At 39.8% G+C, this 15,989-nt stretch overlaps 1 protein-coding gene across 3 annotated transcripts in view; it reads left to right on the top strand.

The window, feature by feature from the left end:
- The window catches only part of SESN1 (sestrin 1), a 62,955-nt gene that overhangs the window by 28,923 nt on the left and 18,043 nt on the right, over positions 1–15,989 (top strand). For 2 of the 3 annotated variants that reach the window (XM_060237931.1, XM_060237947.1), the window contains exons 2-3: positions 13,956–14,021; positions 14,770–14,970. In XM_060237931.1, coding sequence (XP_060093914.1) covers positions 13,956–14,021; positions 14,770–14,970 — 267 coding nt within the window. Of the gene's footprint in view, positions 1–3,837; positions 4,077–13,955; positions 14,022–14,769; positions 14,971–15,989 lie in introns of those variants that run through there. The other variant, XM_060237939.1, reaches the window with a different exon arrangement.

Genomic DNA, 15,989 nt, shown 5'->3' with positions numbered 1-15,989 from the left:
TTGTCTCTAATGGTATGGGAGAGTGAGCTCTGTGATTCTTAGCAAGCCAGGGTAAGATCATTGAGTAGCTGAAAAGGAAGGAAAAGTAAAATACTGCTGTTTGCTTGCTTGCTTAGGAGTAGCTGGTACTTGCTTCAGTGACTTGTTTTGCCTCATTTATTTGCACAAATTCATCACTGTCTTTGCTTTTAATTTCCCCTTTATATGGTAATAGTTCTGAGAAATATTTCAGATTATCCTGTATGAAAATAATATTAATTTCATTCTGGAAGTAAAAAACAGTGTCTCTCTTTACCACACACTGTGGGTGTAGGGGAATTATTTAAATGCATTGGTGCTTGTGTTGGCCTTCCAATTTATTTTCAGATGGTTGGGCTGATATATTTATAGACTATTTTAAAAGTTAATGAGATTTAGAAGTTTTATTTAAGGTTTTGTGCTGAGGTTTAGGAGTTTTATTTAAGGTTTTGTGTTGATAATGAACGACACGTCTTTAAACAGGCTTTATGCCTGTAAACATGTTTTCTAGAAACTAAACTGGCTGTACTTAAAATAGTTTTACTGTTCAGTGTGAATGGCCAGAGGTTATAAAAGCGACAGTCACTTGTACTGCAAAAATCTCCCTCCCACACACACACTCCAGTTTTTAGCATAAAGCAGTTGCAGTACTGTTTCTGAAACACAAATGTGTTGGGAATATAGTGGATAGCAATTGATTATGTCTTGTTTGTGAAATAAAAATACTGACGTACTTTAGAAGCTTTACATTTGGGAATGTAGTAAGCTCTTGAAAAATTTAATGGGACATTCAGATGGACAAGGGAGTGAACAGAATTAAACAGTAATGTCTGGGTCGAATGACTGCCACAAAAGAAGAGTTCTGTAGTGAGGCAGCCAAATTGAGAAAATCCTTCTCTTTAAAAACATCTGCTTGATTCAACCAGTGGGGAATGTTAAAACATAAAGGCTTTGTTAGTTTGTGTCTTGTTTATGAAACTAGGCTTCTACAACGCACAATCAGAGAGCCTGCTTGGGGAGGTTGGACTTTCTGAGGTTTTGATAAGTTGAGCCTTGTACCTGTTTGTCTGATCTCTGATTGGGTAAAACTGTTGCTAAGCTTACCTCTTTGTTCCTGGGCAAAGTTAGAAAGTTGAGCATGACCTGTTTGAACTGTTTTCTGCTGCTTTCCTCAGTTCTGTCTCCTGCTTCACTTTTCTTCCCTTTGTACTTTTTGAGAAAGTATGATAGACTGGAAACTCATAGCTTTCCCTTTATAATTTGCAGTAGGTCCAATAGTTTATTCTTTTTGATGATGTAAAGCAAAAAAAAAAAGTAGTCTTAAACATTTCAGACAGTTGCCTTTTCCCATTAATTTTCTTGACTGAGTTTTGATGAAGATTGCATTTATTTAATCTGTGATATAAAGCGAGTCAAGCTGTTTTTGGAAATAATGGTTGGTATTTGAAGACAAAAATGACCTGAGAAAAAACATAAGGGCTGTTACTGTAGTGCATGGAGGATTTTTTCCCTAACCCAGAGGTCTTGAATGCTGTTGGGTAATATGTCAAAGCCAACTGAAGATCTTCATTACCAGTAATGGAATGGCAGTAGCAGTGCATATTTGTAATGGTATTGCTGGTACCCACAGAAGCATAATACTTAAGCCTTTCCATAGCTGGAGCATCAGCTTTTAGGATGGCACTGAATTGTGAATAAATGTATATATGATTAATAACACGACTAGATATGGTTATGGCTCAAGATTTTACAAATGGTGAGTTGTATGCTAACACAAATTTCAGCAGACTTCGGAGGATGGTAGAAGACAGGAGGGCCTGGCGTGACTTTGTCCATGGAGTTGTGAAGAGTTGGACTCGACTGTGCGACTGAACAACAACAAAATGCCCCCTGGGATGACTGAAAGGTTTGAAATGTGTTACTGCCACTAGCTGTGTTACTTGGAGTAGGGAAGAGAACAGGAGCTGTGGGAGGCAGGAATAGGATTGCTGATTTACACTTATCATCCACAAGGAGACTTGTGGGCCTTGAGCTCATGAGTCTTGTGGCAGGTTGAGCCTGTGTTCTGTACTTTCCTTCAGAAATACAAGGTGCTGCTTTTATGCTTCTCATAGTGCACAAATAAGCTCTTTTACTTATTATGGGAATGCGGCCCAAGCAGGTGTCACTGGGAGATTTTTTGTGTGCAGTTCTTCAGAAATGTGAGCCTTGCTTCTATGCTGTTCATAAATGCTTCTGGGCCTAAATACAGCATACCACCCCCACCCCCAGAAATAGCATTCCCAGGTCATCTTGTCTCTGCTATCTACACTGCAAGCATGCCTTCTCTAGAGTAGATGGAGGCATTAAGGGGAAAGAGTGAGCCTCACTACCATAATGTTCAAATAAACAAATAGTCTTTATCTCACACTATGTGGCCAGTAAAGGGACAAAGAATATTAAAAAATTAGTGTATTTACTAAACTGCAATCAGAGTATTACTGTAGCCTCTGTGGAAATGCCTGCAGGTGATGAAGGCAAATGGTAGGAAGAAAGAAACTGACAAGATAGAGGAAATGGCATCACTAAGCCAGGAAAAGAGAAGATCAAGAACTCAGTAGCTAGAAGGCGACTTTGGTTTGTCTTTGTAGTCGTAAACATAGAACAAAACACCAGACAGGGAATAAGGAGTATCTGCATTGGGAAAAGAATGACAGCATATGTGCCTCAGAAGAGGTCAAAGGCTCCTTTGTGATCCAGAGAAAGAGAAGTGAGGTATCCGGCTATTCACTTGACCTAGCTTTGTGAGATTGGGTACTGATGACCTTTGCATATCTCAACCTTTAAGGAGGTATAAACTTTCTGAGTATCAACACATCATCTGACCAAGCTCTAGGCTATTAGTATACTTGAAACAAAAGATTTCAAGAATATAAGAGGTATCTTCAGTACCATGGGTCGAATGACTAGAATGGTCAAAGTGCAGAATATTTGTTTTTTGTTGTTGTCCTCCTTGAGAGGATGCAGCTTTATGTCACAGAGCATGGAGTGGCTAGGATAGCTGGACATGAACTTACATGCCATCTAACAAGATTTTCTTCACAAATCTTTCCTGAACTGCCTTTGTCCCATTTCACCTGCACCTGTCATCTAGTCTAAGTAAATTTAAAGCATTCTGCAACTGAAATAGTTGGTATCTCTATGTCTGCTTCTTTGACTTTTAAAATACAATTTCATCTGCGCTGTGTCATAAAAAGAAGCCCTTTCTTGTAACTATGCAATAATTCAGACATAAAACCTTTCTGACAATATCAGCCTGACAATCACCTGAGTCTAAAATAAAATGTATTTGCCAATAATTTGCTCAAATGTATGTATTACTCTCAATTCCTGCCCATCTCCCCATTTTTGTCACCACCCATCTTTCCTAGGCAGCGATTTCTTTGCAGATTACAGAAGACACAACTTTATGAATGATGTCAAGAGTTCTCTTTTTAAAATCCCTGAATATTCTTAAAGTGTGCATTGCAGAAACGCGGGCGAGGGGGGGGGCGGAATCCAGCTTAATCATTAATAAAAATGCCTTCTGCATGCTCGGATCGCACAGCTGTGCTTGTTGGCTCAATTGCCACTGCAAACACATCTACTAAACGGGACCTGAGAAGGCGGATTCTCCCCGAAATCTCTTTTAAACAGTCGCTCAGGGTCGTTGTGCGCCTGAAATCGCAGAGCTGCTCTCTGGCCGGAGCCTGTCTCCAGGTAGTTTGCTTTGCCCCACCCCCCGAGTCCCTCTGCGTCTTGGTGATTGGTAGGCAGCAGTCAAGGGGCGGGCTCTGCGGGGCCTGTTGTTTGTGCTGTTCCTGAGACTCTCCGCCTTCCCCGCGGTTGTTTTCTTAGTCCGAGCACGCTGCTGCCAAGCTCAGTGCGGGGGCTGCAGTGGGACGCGAGGCGGTGGTCGCGCGCACTGGGCTGGACGGCAGCAGCAGTAGCTCCTTGTGACAGGCATGAAGCTGGCGAGCCAGGGCTATGCAGCCGTGCAGGGCTTTCCATCCAACTGCTGTGGGAGCCAGCGCCGCAAGGTAGAGGGATGGGGCAAGGCATTCGGGTCTCCTGAAGCAGTGACTGGGTTGGGGTCTGGGCGGCTTTTTCAGCCGTGTTTTAACCAGTCAGTTCGGAAAGGCGTTTATCTCCTTAGCTTGTTTAATGGAGCCCAGAAAGGCTTTGCTGTTTACTGAAAGGCGTCCCGCTTCTGCCCTGAACGCATTAAGGGAAGCAGCTCTGTGTCACTTCAAGTCACCCCGTTGCTAGCTTTTAACTCTGATCACTTTAATGCAAATCGAAGCAATGGTTCAAAGCTCACAGCAGTAATGTTATGGACGGGGGTGGGTGGGTGGTATTTTGATGAGGTTTGCCCAGTTGGTGCTTGTCATCCTTCTAGGAAGGACCAGGGTTTTTTGCACATTGCAGATGTGGTAATGAAAACAAGTGTTATGATTTGTTTCTGTTAACTTCTTCTGGTTACATTGATGAAGAGCACATTGATTCTGAACAGATAAGTATAATAGTTACCTTTAAAAATAGCTTAATGCAGTTCAAAATTGAAGTCAAAGTAATACAGACCAATTTAATTCTCTGAGTATAATGTTTTAAATTGTCAACAGAATTGCACTCCTTACACTGTAGTTATTGATCTTTTAAAATCTTGAATAGGTTGAAATATGCAATGTAGTTTGATTGTGGACTGCAGCTTCACTAATTTGAAAGCTTCTTGCAGCTGTAACAATTCATTTTTTTAAGAAAAAGAGACAATCTTTGAAATGTAGATATTCCAAAATAATAGTCAAAGGTGTGCTAACTTTCAAATCCTAGGCATATTGTTCTGAGACAGTCCCTCAATGCATGAAAAACATTCCTTTAGTCCTGTCAAAATTGCCTTACAGAATATAGAAGGATAGTTCCACTGCTTGCATTGTATTGTAGATTGTGTTCTTGCATAGCTGGGGTATTGTGAGCAAGTCATCGTAAATGCATTGCTGGAGAAGTAAACTATGGAGCTTCATGTGTAACCACAAAGTTAATACATTTTATTTATTTATATGCTGCGTTTCTGGTTCAGCTTTCTCTCTCACTGAGGCTCAAAGCTCAGTGGGACTCAAAGACACAGTGTAAATTGATAACACTCCATACACATAGACATCTAACAAGCACAGTGCTGATCAGTACAATCAATATGAGGTGACATTGAATGAGTAATAGACTGGTATTACTGAATGAGTATAATGTATTATGCATTATACAGAGTATAAATATAATAAAGAAAAGGGTAGTACATGCAGCAAATAGCTAACACAATTCTGTACACAGTAGTGGAGTTGTATATAAAAATTAGTATATGTATTTCTCATCTCTTGCTTTCTTATTCTTGAGGAAGATGGTGGTTGAGAGTACTTTGTGTAGGAATTCCAAAGTCTGTATAAGTAGTGAATTATGTGTAACATCTATTTGAATTACACCAATAAGTTGTTGTGGCAGCCCACCAATGAAAATAGACCTGTCACATTAGTAGCTGAATGTAATGGGGATGTTTTAAAATCATACATAATGTGGAAGAGCAGTCATTTTTGCTTAGTTTTTAAAATGTTTCTCTTCAGGAGATCAGGTGCCAAAATGTTAAATGATAGACAAGAAAATAATACCTTAAAGCTGTACATATGTGAGTCATTATTATAATTTTTCATAGCATATAGACTTCCGTTGAAGCAGTTGGTGGGAGAAAAACTTCAGACCAATGAAAGAGATCTCATGGACCACATAATGCTTTCATCACAATCAGAAACTTCCCTGTTTGTATATAAAGACCAGTAAATTAACTATTAGATACAGCAGTTCTTAAAACTCATAAGGCGTATCACTGAGGCTTGGCCTCCCTTTAAGACACTGTAGTTATTGTCTCAAGCAGAAATGAAAACATGAAAACTAGTTTTGTGTATCAACTTGTGTAGAGATGTCAAAATAACCTGGAATAGGTATTTAATGCAACCAGTTGTTGCATTAAAAGAATTACCAGTAGCTGGTATCAACAGTGTCATGATCAGTGAGTTATTGTCTTGAAATGACATTTGAGAGAGGTGTGGAACTTGGGGCATGAAACTAAGAGATTCAGTAGTATGGGACGGAAACTGCAGATTATTCCTGTCCCGATATATGAGAAGAGAACTGGAGAAATTACTACATCAATTATTGTACACCCATATATTTTTTCAATGGAAAGCAAAGCAGGAATCAGTTTAACTTAAATCTTTTTCTTTTAATGCTCATGTAGAACTTATTGCTTGTTGTCAACAAGGTTAAATCTGGGGGGTTGGGGACCTCTGCTTATCACATTTATTCCCGTCTTTCTTCACCATTGTTAGCCGTTTCCCCTGTCTTTTCATTGTTCATTTTTCTCAGTAAACCAAAGGGTCGTCTGGACTCTTTGACCTGAGAGAGGGCTCCTAAGTGCAGTTGTGTAAATTTCCTTGGTCATTTTCCCTTTCCAGAAGTCAGTGGGGTCTAGATAGGAATGCTAACAGTATCAGCAGAAAAATCCCCCAATGCATTCTGAAAACCTAGTGGATCCATCAGACTGGGGATGGCTCATCGCAATCCACACCCCTGGAGCCTTGGTATCCTTATAAGTCTAAACCCTTGCAAATAGTGATCTGTCCATGAGAAGGGGACTGTCTTCACCCCCCCAGCTTTAGATCACCTTCTTACTGTCCAGAACAAAGCAGCAGATCAAGAATCTGACCTGCACAGTGCATGGGCCCTATTATTACCTGAAACAAGCCCATGGTTGTCATGGAGACCATGAAATCCTGAAATCCCAACTAGGTAGCCTTGGCATGGATATTGAAGTCTCCCTAGACAACCTGTATAGGAGTTCTCATCATCACATCTGAGGCCAGCAACACAAGCTCAGGCAGGGAGACAGTTGGGCAGTGGGGTGGGCAGTGCACTAGCAGAATTCCAGTCCTGTCTTCCATCAGTAGAGTGCTTTATGTATAAAAATATTAAATATCACAATCAATGGAAACTGAAGGTAGAATTTTAAAAAAGAACAGCATGGTGGAATTTTAATTAGAAGAAATCATCTCAGTTAACAGAGGCATTCTTTTTAAAGGTCAAGTGGAACAAAACTGTTTTTTTTTTTATCTGCCACTAGATGAAGGAGAGTGCCAATGCTAAATGTGCTGGGGAGGATACTGGAAAAACAGCTGAAAAGGCCTTGCTTCTAGTAGCTGATAGCATTCCATCTGCAAAGGGTTGAACCCCAGGGAGGTCCTCATTGGTAGATTTCAAAGCAATGAGTACCGGTATATGTTTTCATAAGCCTACACTGTTTAGGGCACTTATGGTTTCCAAGTGTTTTCAAGGGATCTGGTTTTGGGCATACAGCTCCCTTTCTTATACTGTTTCTCCTTTCAAAATTAAAGTTAGAACTCCATAAAATAAAGTTACAGGCTTGGGAACTGAGACAGCCCTTAACAAATAGTGTGTGCAAAGTGATAATGCTCCTCATCTGTTGTTTTTGGTTGATAATAGATAAACAACATATTTTGAAATGAGATTTTCAAGAAAGATCTAACTTTCAATTTAACTTTGGAAAATGATTGAATTTGGATGAGCCTTTGAAGGAAGAATCAAGTTTGCAGTGGAGGTACATGGGGCATGCACCATTCCTGCTCATGCTGATGGCCAGAAGGGAACTATCTTGGTCTTTTTTGACTGATAACAGAGAGTTCACTTTAAAAGAGAAGATGATCTGGAAGGTTCTGGATGTTCAGAACAAGTAGGTTAAAAGCAACAGGTTCAGTACCAAAGAGCAGTAAGGAACCAGTGAAATTCTTAAAACATTCATAGTTGCTCATCATTTAGATTTATTCCAGATCATCAGTAGCCAATTTCTTAGTCTGGGAGTTTGGCTTCTCCCTAGCTATGCTGCCTGGAGAATGGTCAGCTGAGATGTCATTGTCAGGCTGAGAATACGTGTGGATGGAAAGACTTTGTCTCTAGATGTGGTGGCAACTCATGTCCTACAGGGGTGAGAATACTGGAAGCTCCTCTCCCAGTTCTGTTGCAAGCACTGCCTACCTTAATGTTCATCTGTCATCTCTCTCTAAGGAGGTATCTTTACATAAATCATAAAATTATCTCAGCATTTCTGATGCTTACAGTCTTCAAAAAATCCACCCCATAGCTAGTTTCAGTGACTGAGATTTGCAAATATGATCTTGTGGGGGAGGATTTTTTAACTTTCAGTTTAGCCCATACTCACACCCACTGACATGTCCCCCTGAGCGTTAATCACATATGGGGATAAATTCCTGTTCTTCACCTTCAGTCTCTATGTGCTCACCATAAGCAATTAAAAGACTTCCCCTACTTTCTAAGTAGAAAAATGCTTGCATTTTGAAGATGGGCAGGCAATGTGGGAGTATCCTTTAGGAGCAAATTATTTTCTGTGTTTGTGTGTTCTTTTTTCTGTGTCTGCAGTATTTGCAGGAGGGGGCACTGTTATGTGAATGTGAGAGAAAAAAGAAAGGGTTGGTCACTCTGAAGAAAAGTATGAGGGTTTCCCCCCAAGAAACACTCTATCTGAATGGCTCAAATTCAGTTTCTTTTCCAAGACAGACTGAACAAATATTTATATAATGATACCTGCATACTGATATTTGGCCATCCCTGCTCTTTGTGATACCTTTATGGATTGTTCCTTGAACTATTGGATTATTCTAAAAATAATGTTCAGGTGGCCATCATCAGAACAAACTTGGAGTTCAGTGGCACCTTTAAGACCAATGAAGTTTTATGTATTATTATATAGTTGTCAGCTTTGCTGCTACATACACCCAGACAACACAATCACAGTACCTAACATCAACTGCACCATCTCAGATTCATTCACTTGCTCATCTTCTAACATTGTATATGCCATTAAATGCCAGCAATGCCTTTTGGTTCTCTACCTAGGGCAGACAGGGCAAACCCTATGCCAAAGGATAAATGGACACAAATCTGACATCAAGAATCACAAAACTGAGAATCCTGTTGGAGAACACTTCAGCCTTCCAGGACATTCAGTGGGTGACCTCAGATCAGCTGTTTTATTGCAAAGGAAAGTTTATTGCAGAAACAGATGACCTCAGATCAGCTGTTTTATTGCAAAGAAAAGTTTATTGCAGAAACAGACTAAAATGGAAGGTTGCTGAGTTACAGGTTACTACAACACTAAGCACAATGGAACCCTCAAGGCTTTATAGAGATATGTTTCTTCGCGCTCTACACGTGCTAATGTCATTCAATTCTCGCATTGGTTTGTAAACTCCTATCATGCTGTATGCTAATTATCTGCTATTCACAGGTCTTACCATTTGCCTTCATCCAGTTTTAGCTATTTTTATTGCTTAGGCGTCTTGACACTAATTAGCACTTCTTGGCAACACCCTCCCCACCTTCTATCTATATGTAATGTTGGTGACTTCTGTTTCAGTATATCTGAAGAAGTGTGCATGTGCAGGAAAGCTTATACTCAGAATAAAATGTTGTTGATCTTAAAGATGCCACTGAACTCAAAGTTTGTTCTCAAAAAATATGTAAGGCATATAACAACTTTATATTTAGCCAGCATGCTGAACCTCATGATGAACTTTGGAAGAAGCATTGCCCTTAAGGTAAAGATAGCCTCTCTAAACATAATTGGACTGTTTGGGTTTTAATTCTAAGGTGTTAAGAAACTTTGGCTCAGGAATGGAGTTGGTCCAGCTTTGGGCAATTTGATCTCTCTTTAGTTTGGTTCCCCATCAGTAAGGAAACATCATTTAAGGAACTCACTTGTTGTGGAAACTTAAGGGGCTTAACTACATGATGTGCTGTTCTCTGGGCTGGATCAACAAGTGTGTCTTTGGGAATTCCATAATTCTGAAGCACATGTGCCTTGAGTTAGATTGGTGGCATGCAGGGAGAGGAGGCTTAAGATTTTCCCTTCTTCCACTATTTTCCCAAACTAAAATGGCCCCAAGGAAGCTGCTGCTTGCTCTGTTAGAACGGCGCATGAGTTTCCCCACCAGTGTATGTTATTCAACTAGGAAACAGAGTGTATGGTGTAGTGAGCCCTGACTCACTTGCCACTTTTTGAGTGCATGAGCAATTTCTCTCCTAGATTATTATGTTCAGTGGAAACCTGTTTTTCTGGTTTGTAGTGTAAACTGGATTTGCACAGTGCTGATTGGCTGACTGATCGATTGTCAGTCAAAACCACCCTCTATCTGGAAGCATTTTTCAAGAGAAAAAGTCTTGAGGTACCATGCAAATGTTTTAAGAAAGTAAGCATGCAAAGTGTGCCTGGAGGAAGCTAGTAGTTGGCATCTTCCTCTTTACTTCTCCTGTGTGCATAAAGTAGCAGTTACTTTTTTTCTTAATTTGAAAGCTGGATATGTCTCCCTTGAAGAGGCAGAGCATCCATTCCTGTTTACAAGTGTGCACTGCGCAGCCTTAAAATAGGATTGCAATCTCTGCAGGGTAGCTCTAAATGAGAAAAGGAAGTATTTACATTCTTTAGATAATGCAGACGTGAGTAAATGCATTGTATGTGATGTATAAATGCTTCAACTTAGCTTCTTATAAGATTATATTGAAAAGTTAATTTATAAATGATTGAGTGTATTTCTGTTTTATGACAACAGCTTAATCTAATAGCATAATGCTGACATTTCCTCATTTGGTATGTGTGTAGAAATACTGGGGATAGCCAACTCAGGCCATTTGTGACTAAGGGCTTAGCTTCTCATGTTAGCAGTACTGCAAAAGCATTGCACTGTGTGCATGTATGACCAAACAGCTACAACATGCACCAATATGCAGTTTGTGTTCAGAAACAGACTTATGCAATACAGGTGACAGTTGCTGCAGGGACATAGTTGTACCCTCAGTCCGCAGCATTTCAACTACGTATGTTGCAGAAGCAGGCATTATAAGGCAAGGTGCAGTAGCCGATAAGAAAATTCCTAGTTCTCCCTTGCAGTTGGCTAGGCCCTGCATGCCATTCTGATAGGGCTAATGATAGACAGGGGCACACAAGGACAACATGAAGTAATTGCATTGGTTAAAAAGTTGGCTAAGGTTATCACTGTTGCCTTGGCAAGATAGAATTTTCAAAAACTAAACAATTTAGGCAGGAACAGAGTTACAGAGTTGCTTAATGTAGTAGAAAATAGGAGACTACTGTGATGTCTTTTATATTTCTTATGCTAATAAGCATAGTAATATTTATTTTATTAATTTGTTTTATACTGGGATCTACTTGTAGTATGATCATGAAAGACTTTTAAAACTCTTAATTGCTTTATATGGTTACATCAGAGACAGTATATTTTAGCTACTTGAGAATTTGGAAGTGAGTATGTCTATAAAATTACAAGATTCACTTTTTCATGAAGACATTCAGTTAATGACCTACAAATAAATTTACCCCGTTGCAAAAAAAATGTTTTCTGTGGCAGTTTTATTCTTTTATTGCAAGAGCAAGATGTCCAAGGCAAGAAATAACTGGCCTCTGTAGTATGTTGCAGAGATTTTCCTTCTTTCTGTTGTATTTCAGGAAGTGCCAGTTTATTCAATAACATAGCTATTTCCTTACCAGAAATAAAATAAGTAGAATTATTTTCTGCAATTTGGAGATCTGTCAGTCTGACCTGAATACATGACTTGTTGATATTTATATTACTACTCTCATAAATGTTAAGTTTTAGCTGCTAATGATTATCTTCATCTCACTACAGGAAGTGCAGGGTTACATCTCCTTTTAAGCATTTTATCTTCACCAATCACCAGCCCTATGAGGTAGGGCAGGCTAAGCGAGTCAGTGGCCCACTGTCACTAACAACATGATTCTAAGCAGAGTTAGAAGGGTGCACTTTTTCTCCAACTGGGCCAATTACAGTTAGGGTTGCCGAGTCCAATTCAAGAAATATCTGGGGACTTTGGGGGTGGAGCCAGGAGACTTTGGCGGTGGAGCCAGGAACAAGGGTGTGACAAGCATAATTGAACTCCAAGGGAGTTCTGGTCATCACATTTAAAAGGACAGCATACCTTTTTAAATGTCTTTCTTTCATAGGAAATAATGAAGGATGGGGCACCTTCTTTTGGGGCTCATAGAACTGGACCCCCTGGTCCAATTGTTTTGAAACTTGGAGGGTATTTTGGGGAGAGGCACTAGATACTACACTGAAAATTTGGTGCCTCTACCTCAAAAAATAGCTCCCCCAGAGCCCCCGAAACCTCCAGATCAATTCCCCATTATACCCTATGAGAAATATTCCACATAGGGAATAATGAAGACGTTTCCCTCTCCTCCACACACACACCCCTCTCGCAAATCTGATGTAGGGGATTGGCTCTCTACTCACCAGCCAGCTTCTTCACAGCAACAAAGACACAGCTACAGAAAGTTGAAGCCTTTCACCACCTCAGGAGGTGCAAAGGCACATGGTCCTTTGGGGCGGGGCAGGAAGCAGCCTGGGAAAGCTCCGGCTGCTGCGATGGAGCTGGGTGGGAAGGGGAGGGGCAAGGAGAAGCTGCTGCAATCCAAGGTGAGAAGGGAAGGGAAGGGAAGGGAGGAGGAGAAGCATCAGGGATCGGTGGGAAGGGGAGAGGAGAAGCTGCTGGGATCTAGGCTGCGTGGGAAGGGCCGCCATTCCCCCTGCTTTCTGGATTTTTGCCGAGCAGGGAGAGGAGGCTCCAAATCGGGGGTCCCCCGCCCAGGCGGGGGATTTGGGAAGCCTAATTACAGTACATGTACAGGTTTTTTTTTAAAAAAGTTAAGTTTATATAAGTGAGCTTCATAGCTAACTGGAACTGGAGGAACTCAGATCTCCGTAGTTTGATGTCCTAATGATTGCTGCTTGCCTACCTTAATATGCTACAAAATACTCTTTTTTATGATGAGAAGATTGCATCAGATTTGTGATGGCTGAAAAAAGGGGAAGTTTTTCTCCCTAATGAAGTCATCTTACACAAAAAAGTACAGGCAGCCATTTAAAGTATTCAGTGAAGCTATATTTAATTTTTTATTTTGTTTGTTTACAAAGCTTATATTTTGCATTTCTGCCTGCACAAGGGCTACCAATGCAGCTAACAATGTAAAACGAACTCTTGAATCACTTTGAGCATTATAGAATTACTGAAACCTGTTTTTATGATAAATTTTAATGTTAGGAAATTCACCTTTTTTATTGTATGTGTACTGTAATTGGCCGAGTTGTTGAGGGAAATGTATTCTGTTCATGTGGTGGGTTTGCTAATTATATATGCTGACCCTATAGGCCTCATGGAGTGACTTCTTTCTTCTCATTATAGAATCTGAGTTCTGCATAAAATATCTGTGGTTTCAGTGAAAGTTTTGTGGTAGGTGGTATTTTAAGTAGACTGTACATTTATGTGAGAAATCACTACTTGTTCTTTGTCATTTTAAGTGGCCAGCTTGCCTGTATCATGTAATTTTGTGGTTACAATATAGAACAGCTTTTTAGATAAGATTAAAACTCTGTTACCTCCTGAAACATACCAAAAGGCTTCGATTCTGGTTTACAGATGTACTTCAAACACATTTGGTATCACTGACATTACTCTTCTGGCAGCTGTGTACTGAACTCCTTGTTCTAGACACCTTGCCAAGTACTTTATGCAAAACAAGGTTTTCAGTGAACCAAGTTTCATTGTTTTTAGTGGCAGCGATATGGTATACTGTAAACAAGTGTGGTTGGTTATGAAGCACGGATAGAAAATTTCCATGCACATAGACAGCAGTTCTGAAACAAGGGCAGCTCTGTTTGTTTCCGTGGTGAATTCTTGCTTCTCCCTGGAGCCACAGCTGAAATGTTTATAGCTAAAAGTTCAGATAGTGTAATTTTCTTTTCTAGGAACTTGGAGTTAGGATTCCTAGACCACTGGGACAAGGACCAAGCAGATTCATCCCAGAGATGGAGGTGCGTAATGGTGCTAGTTGTTTTGCAAGTACATGGTGAGCTTGCTGCATTTCAGGAAAACTTTTAGGAGTCTACTTCTGGCTGAGAAACCAGCTGTTGATGTTCAGAGTATGGCATGCTGTGATGACTGCTGTAAATCATCGTGAGAGTTTGGCACTGAATCTGCTGAGTTAGAAAACAGTAATCTCTGTGTGGAATTTTGGTATTTAATAGCACATTTTAAATTTAGTGCATCTTAAAAAAGACACCAGTGTTTCTAACTGTGGTACCTACTGTTTAAAGAATAAGTTGCCATTCCTCAACTATAGGGGTTACATTAACCAATACGCTACCACTCTGTTCTGTCTCTACAGTTAGTTGATTGCTATGAGACTGGATGACCCTGATGGTAATAAATTAGTTCAAATTCCAATCTGAGTAACATGGATAATAATAAACATGTTTCCCTGCTGTAACCAACTACCAAAATAGCTCTGAGCATATTGGGAAAGTTGCTATTGCACCTTTAGAGCCTGAAATCCAGTCCTTCATATGCTTCCTGGAAGTGATTGATTTGTTGTAATCGGGCAAGGAACTGTTTTTAGTGGGCAAATACTGAAAACCTTAGAAGTTATGAATAAAATCCCGTTTCGTACATTAGGCTCAAAATCTAGTTTGGGATTGTGAGCTATTAACAAATATGCAGAAGGGTGGTTGTTTTTGAAAACATTGCTAATATTCTTCTCCCCCCCCCCCTTAATTTAAACAGATTCTTCAAGTGAGTGCTGAAGATACCCAAATGCATACTTTGTTTGCAGAGTCTTTTACAACTTTAGGGCGTTTGGACAACGTTGCCTTAGTGATGGTTTTCCATCCACAGTATCTAGAGAGCTTTTTGAAAACTCAGCATTATTTGTTGCAGATGGATGGGCCACTGCCTCTTCATTATCGACACTACATAGGTATCATGGTAGGTTAAGCCTATGAAGCTGGAAGCCATATTGTTATCATTCAAATATTGCTATATTTTGTAGTCAGTTTATTGATTGACTGACCAGTCCTCTCATACATAAAATTCACCTTGAATCTCAGTCAAAGGCAGAATATAAATGAAAATGGATAAATAAATAATGGTATCTTGCACAGCTCTATCATTTTGTTGTACCAAAAGGGTTGTCTGCTGATGTCTAGTAAAATCAGGACATCTGTTTAGCAAGTAGAAGTAGGGAAGTAAACAGCCACCCAATGATGGCTCCTGTTAAACCATCAATCTGGTAGTTTGTATGGTTGGTTGACCTATGAAATGGGAAGCTATAATGGAATTTTGTGTGACTTTTAACATTATTTTAAATATATATCGGTCATATGTGGGGAAATATAGGATTGGAACAAATCTTCCTCTATAAGAGTTCTCTACCAGAAAAACTAAATTATCAATTAGAGGAAGTATTTTTCTCTTGAAGAAAGATTTAGCAGAAGAGAGATGTAGGATTTAGCTTAATGGAAGGTAGTCATAGGATCCACTCTTTAACAAACTTAGACATTTTGTAAACTCTTCTAGTTAGCAGAAATACTGTCTCTCAGTATTTGCCCCACAGTTACAACCAGGATCACAAAATATAAAGAATGAATCCTTCATTTAGAACATGATAACTTCTTTGTATAATATATTGTTTGAATCTAATATTCAGTATTCTGTCTTAATTTAGGACACTTGCTAATTAAAGTTGCTATTTTAAGCCTTTCAGTGGAATATGGAATAGCTAGAATAGCAGTTCTCTTTATTTTTTTAACTAGTTGTATTCTGTTACTATTTTAACTAGGACCAATTTCCCACTAACCTTATGCTGCTCTCACTCTCCTTCTCTGTGGGTCTTCTGTCTGATTTCACACTATTTGCCCTGGGACTGCAACTTGCTCAGCCTCTTTCGCGCAGCGGACAAGATCCTCTAAAAACCAGTTTCTGATGCCTTGCAGAAAAGGCGAAGC

This window comes from Heteronotia binoei, chromosome 1 (assembly GCF_032191835.1).
Source record: "Heteronotia binoei isolate CCM8104 ecotype False Entrance Well chromosome 1, APGP_CSIRO_Hbin_v1, whole genome shotgun sequence".
NCBI classification, from domain to species: Eukaryota; Metazoa; Chordata; class Lepidosauria; order Squamata; family Gekkonidae; genus Heteronotia; species Heteronotia binoei.
The sequence above is the reverse complement of the archived record's forward strand: the minus strand, read 5'-3'. Positions and strand labels throughout refer to the sequence as shown.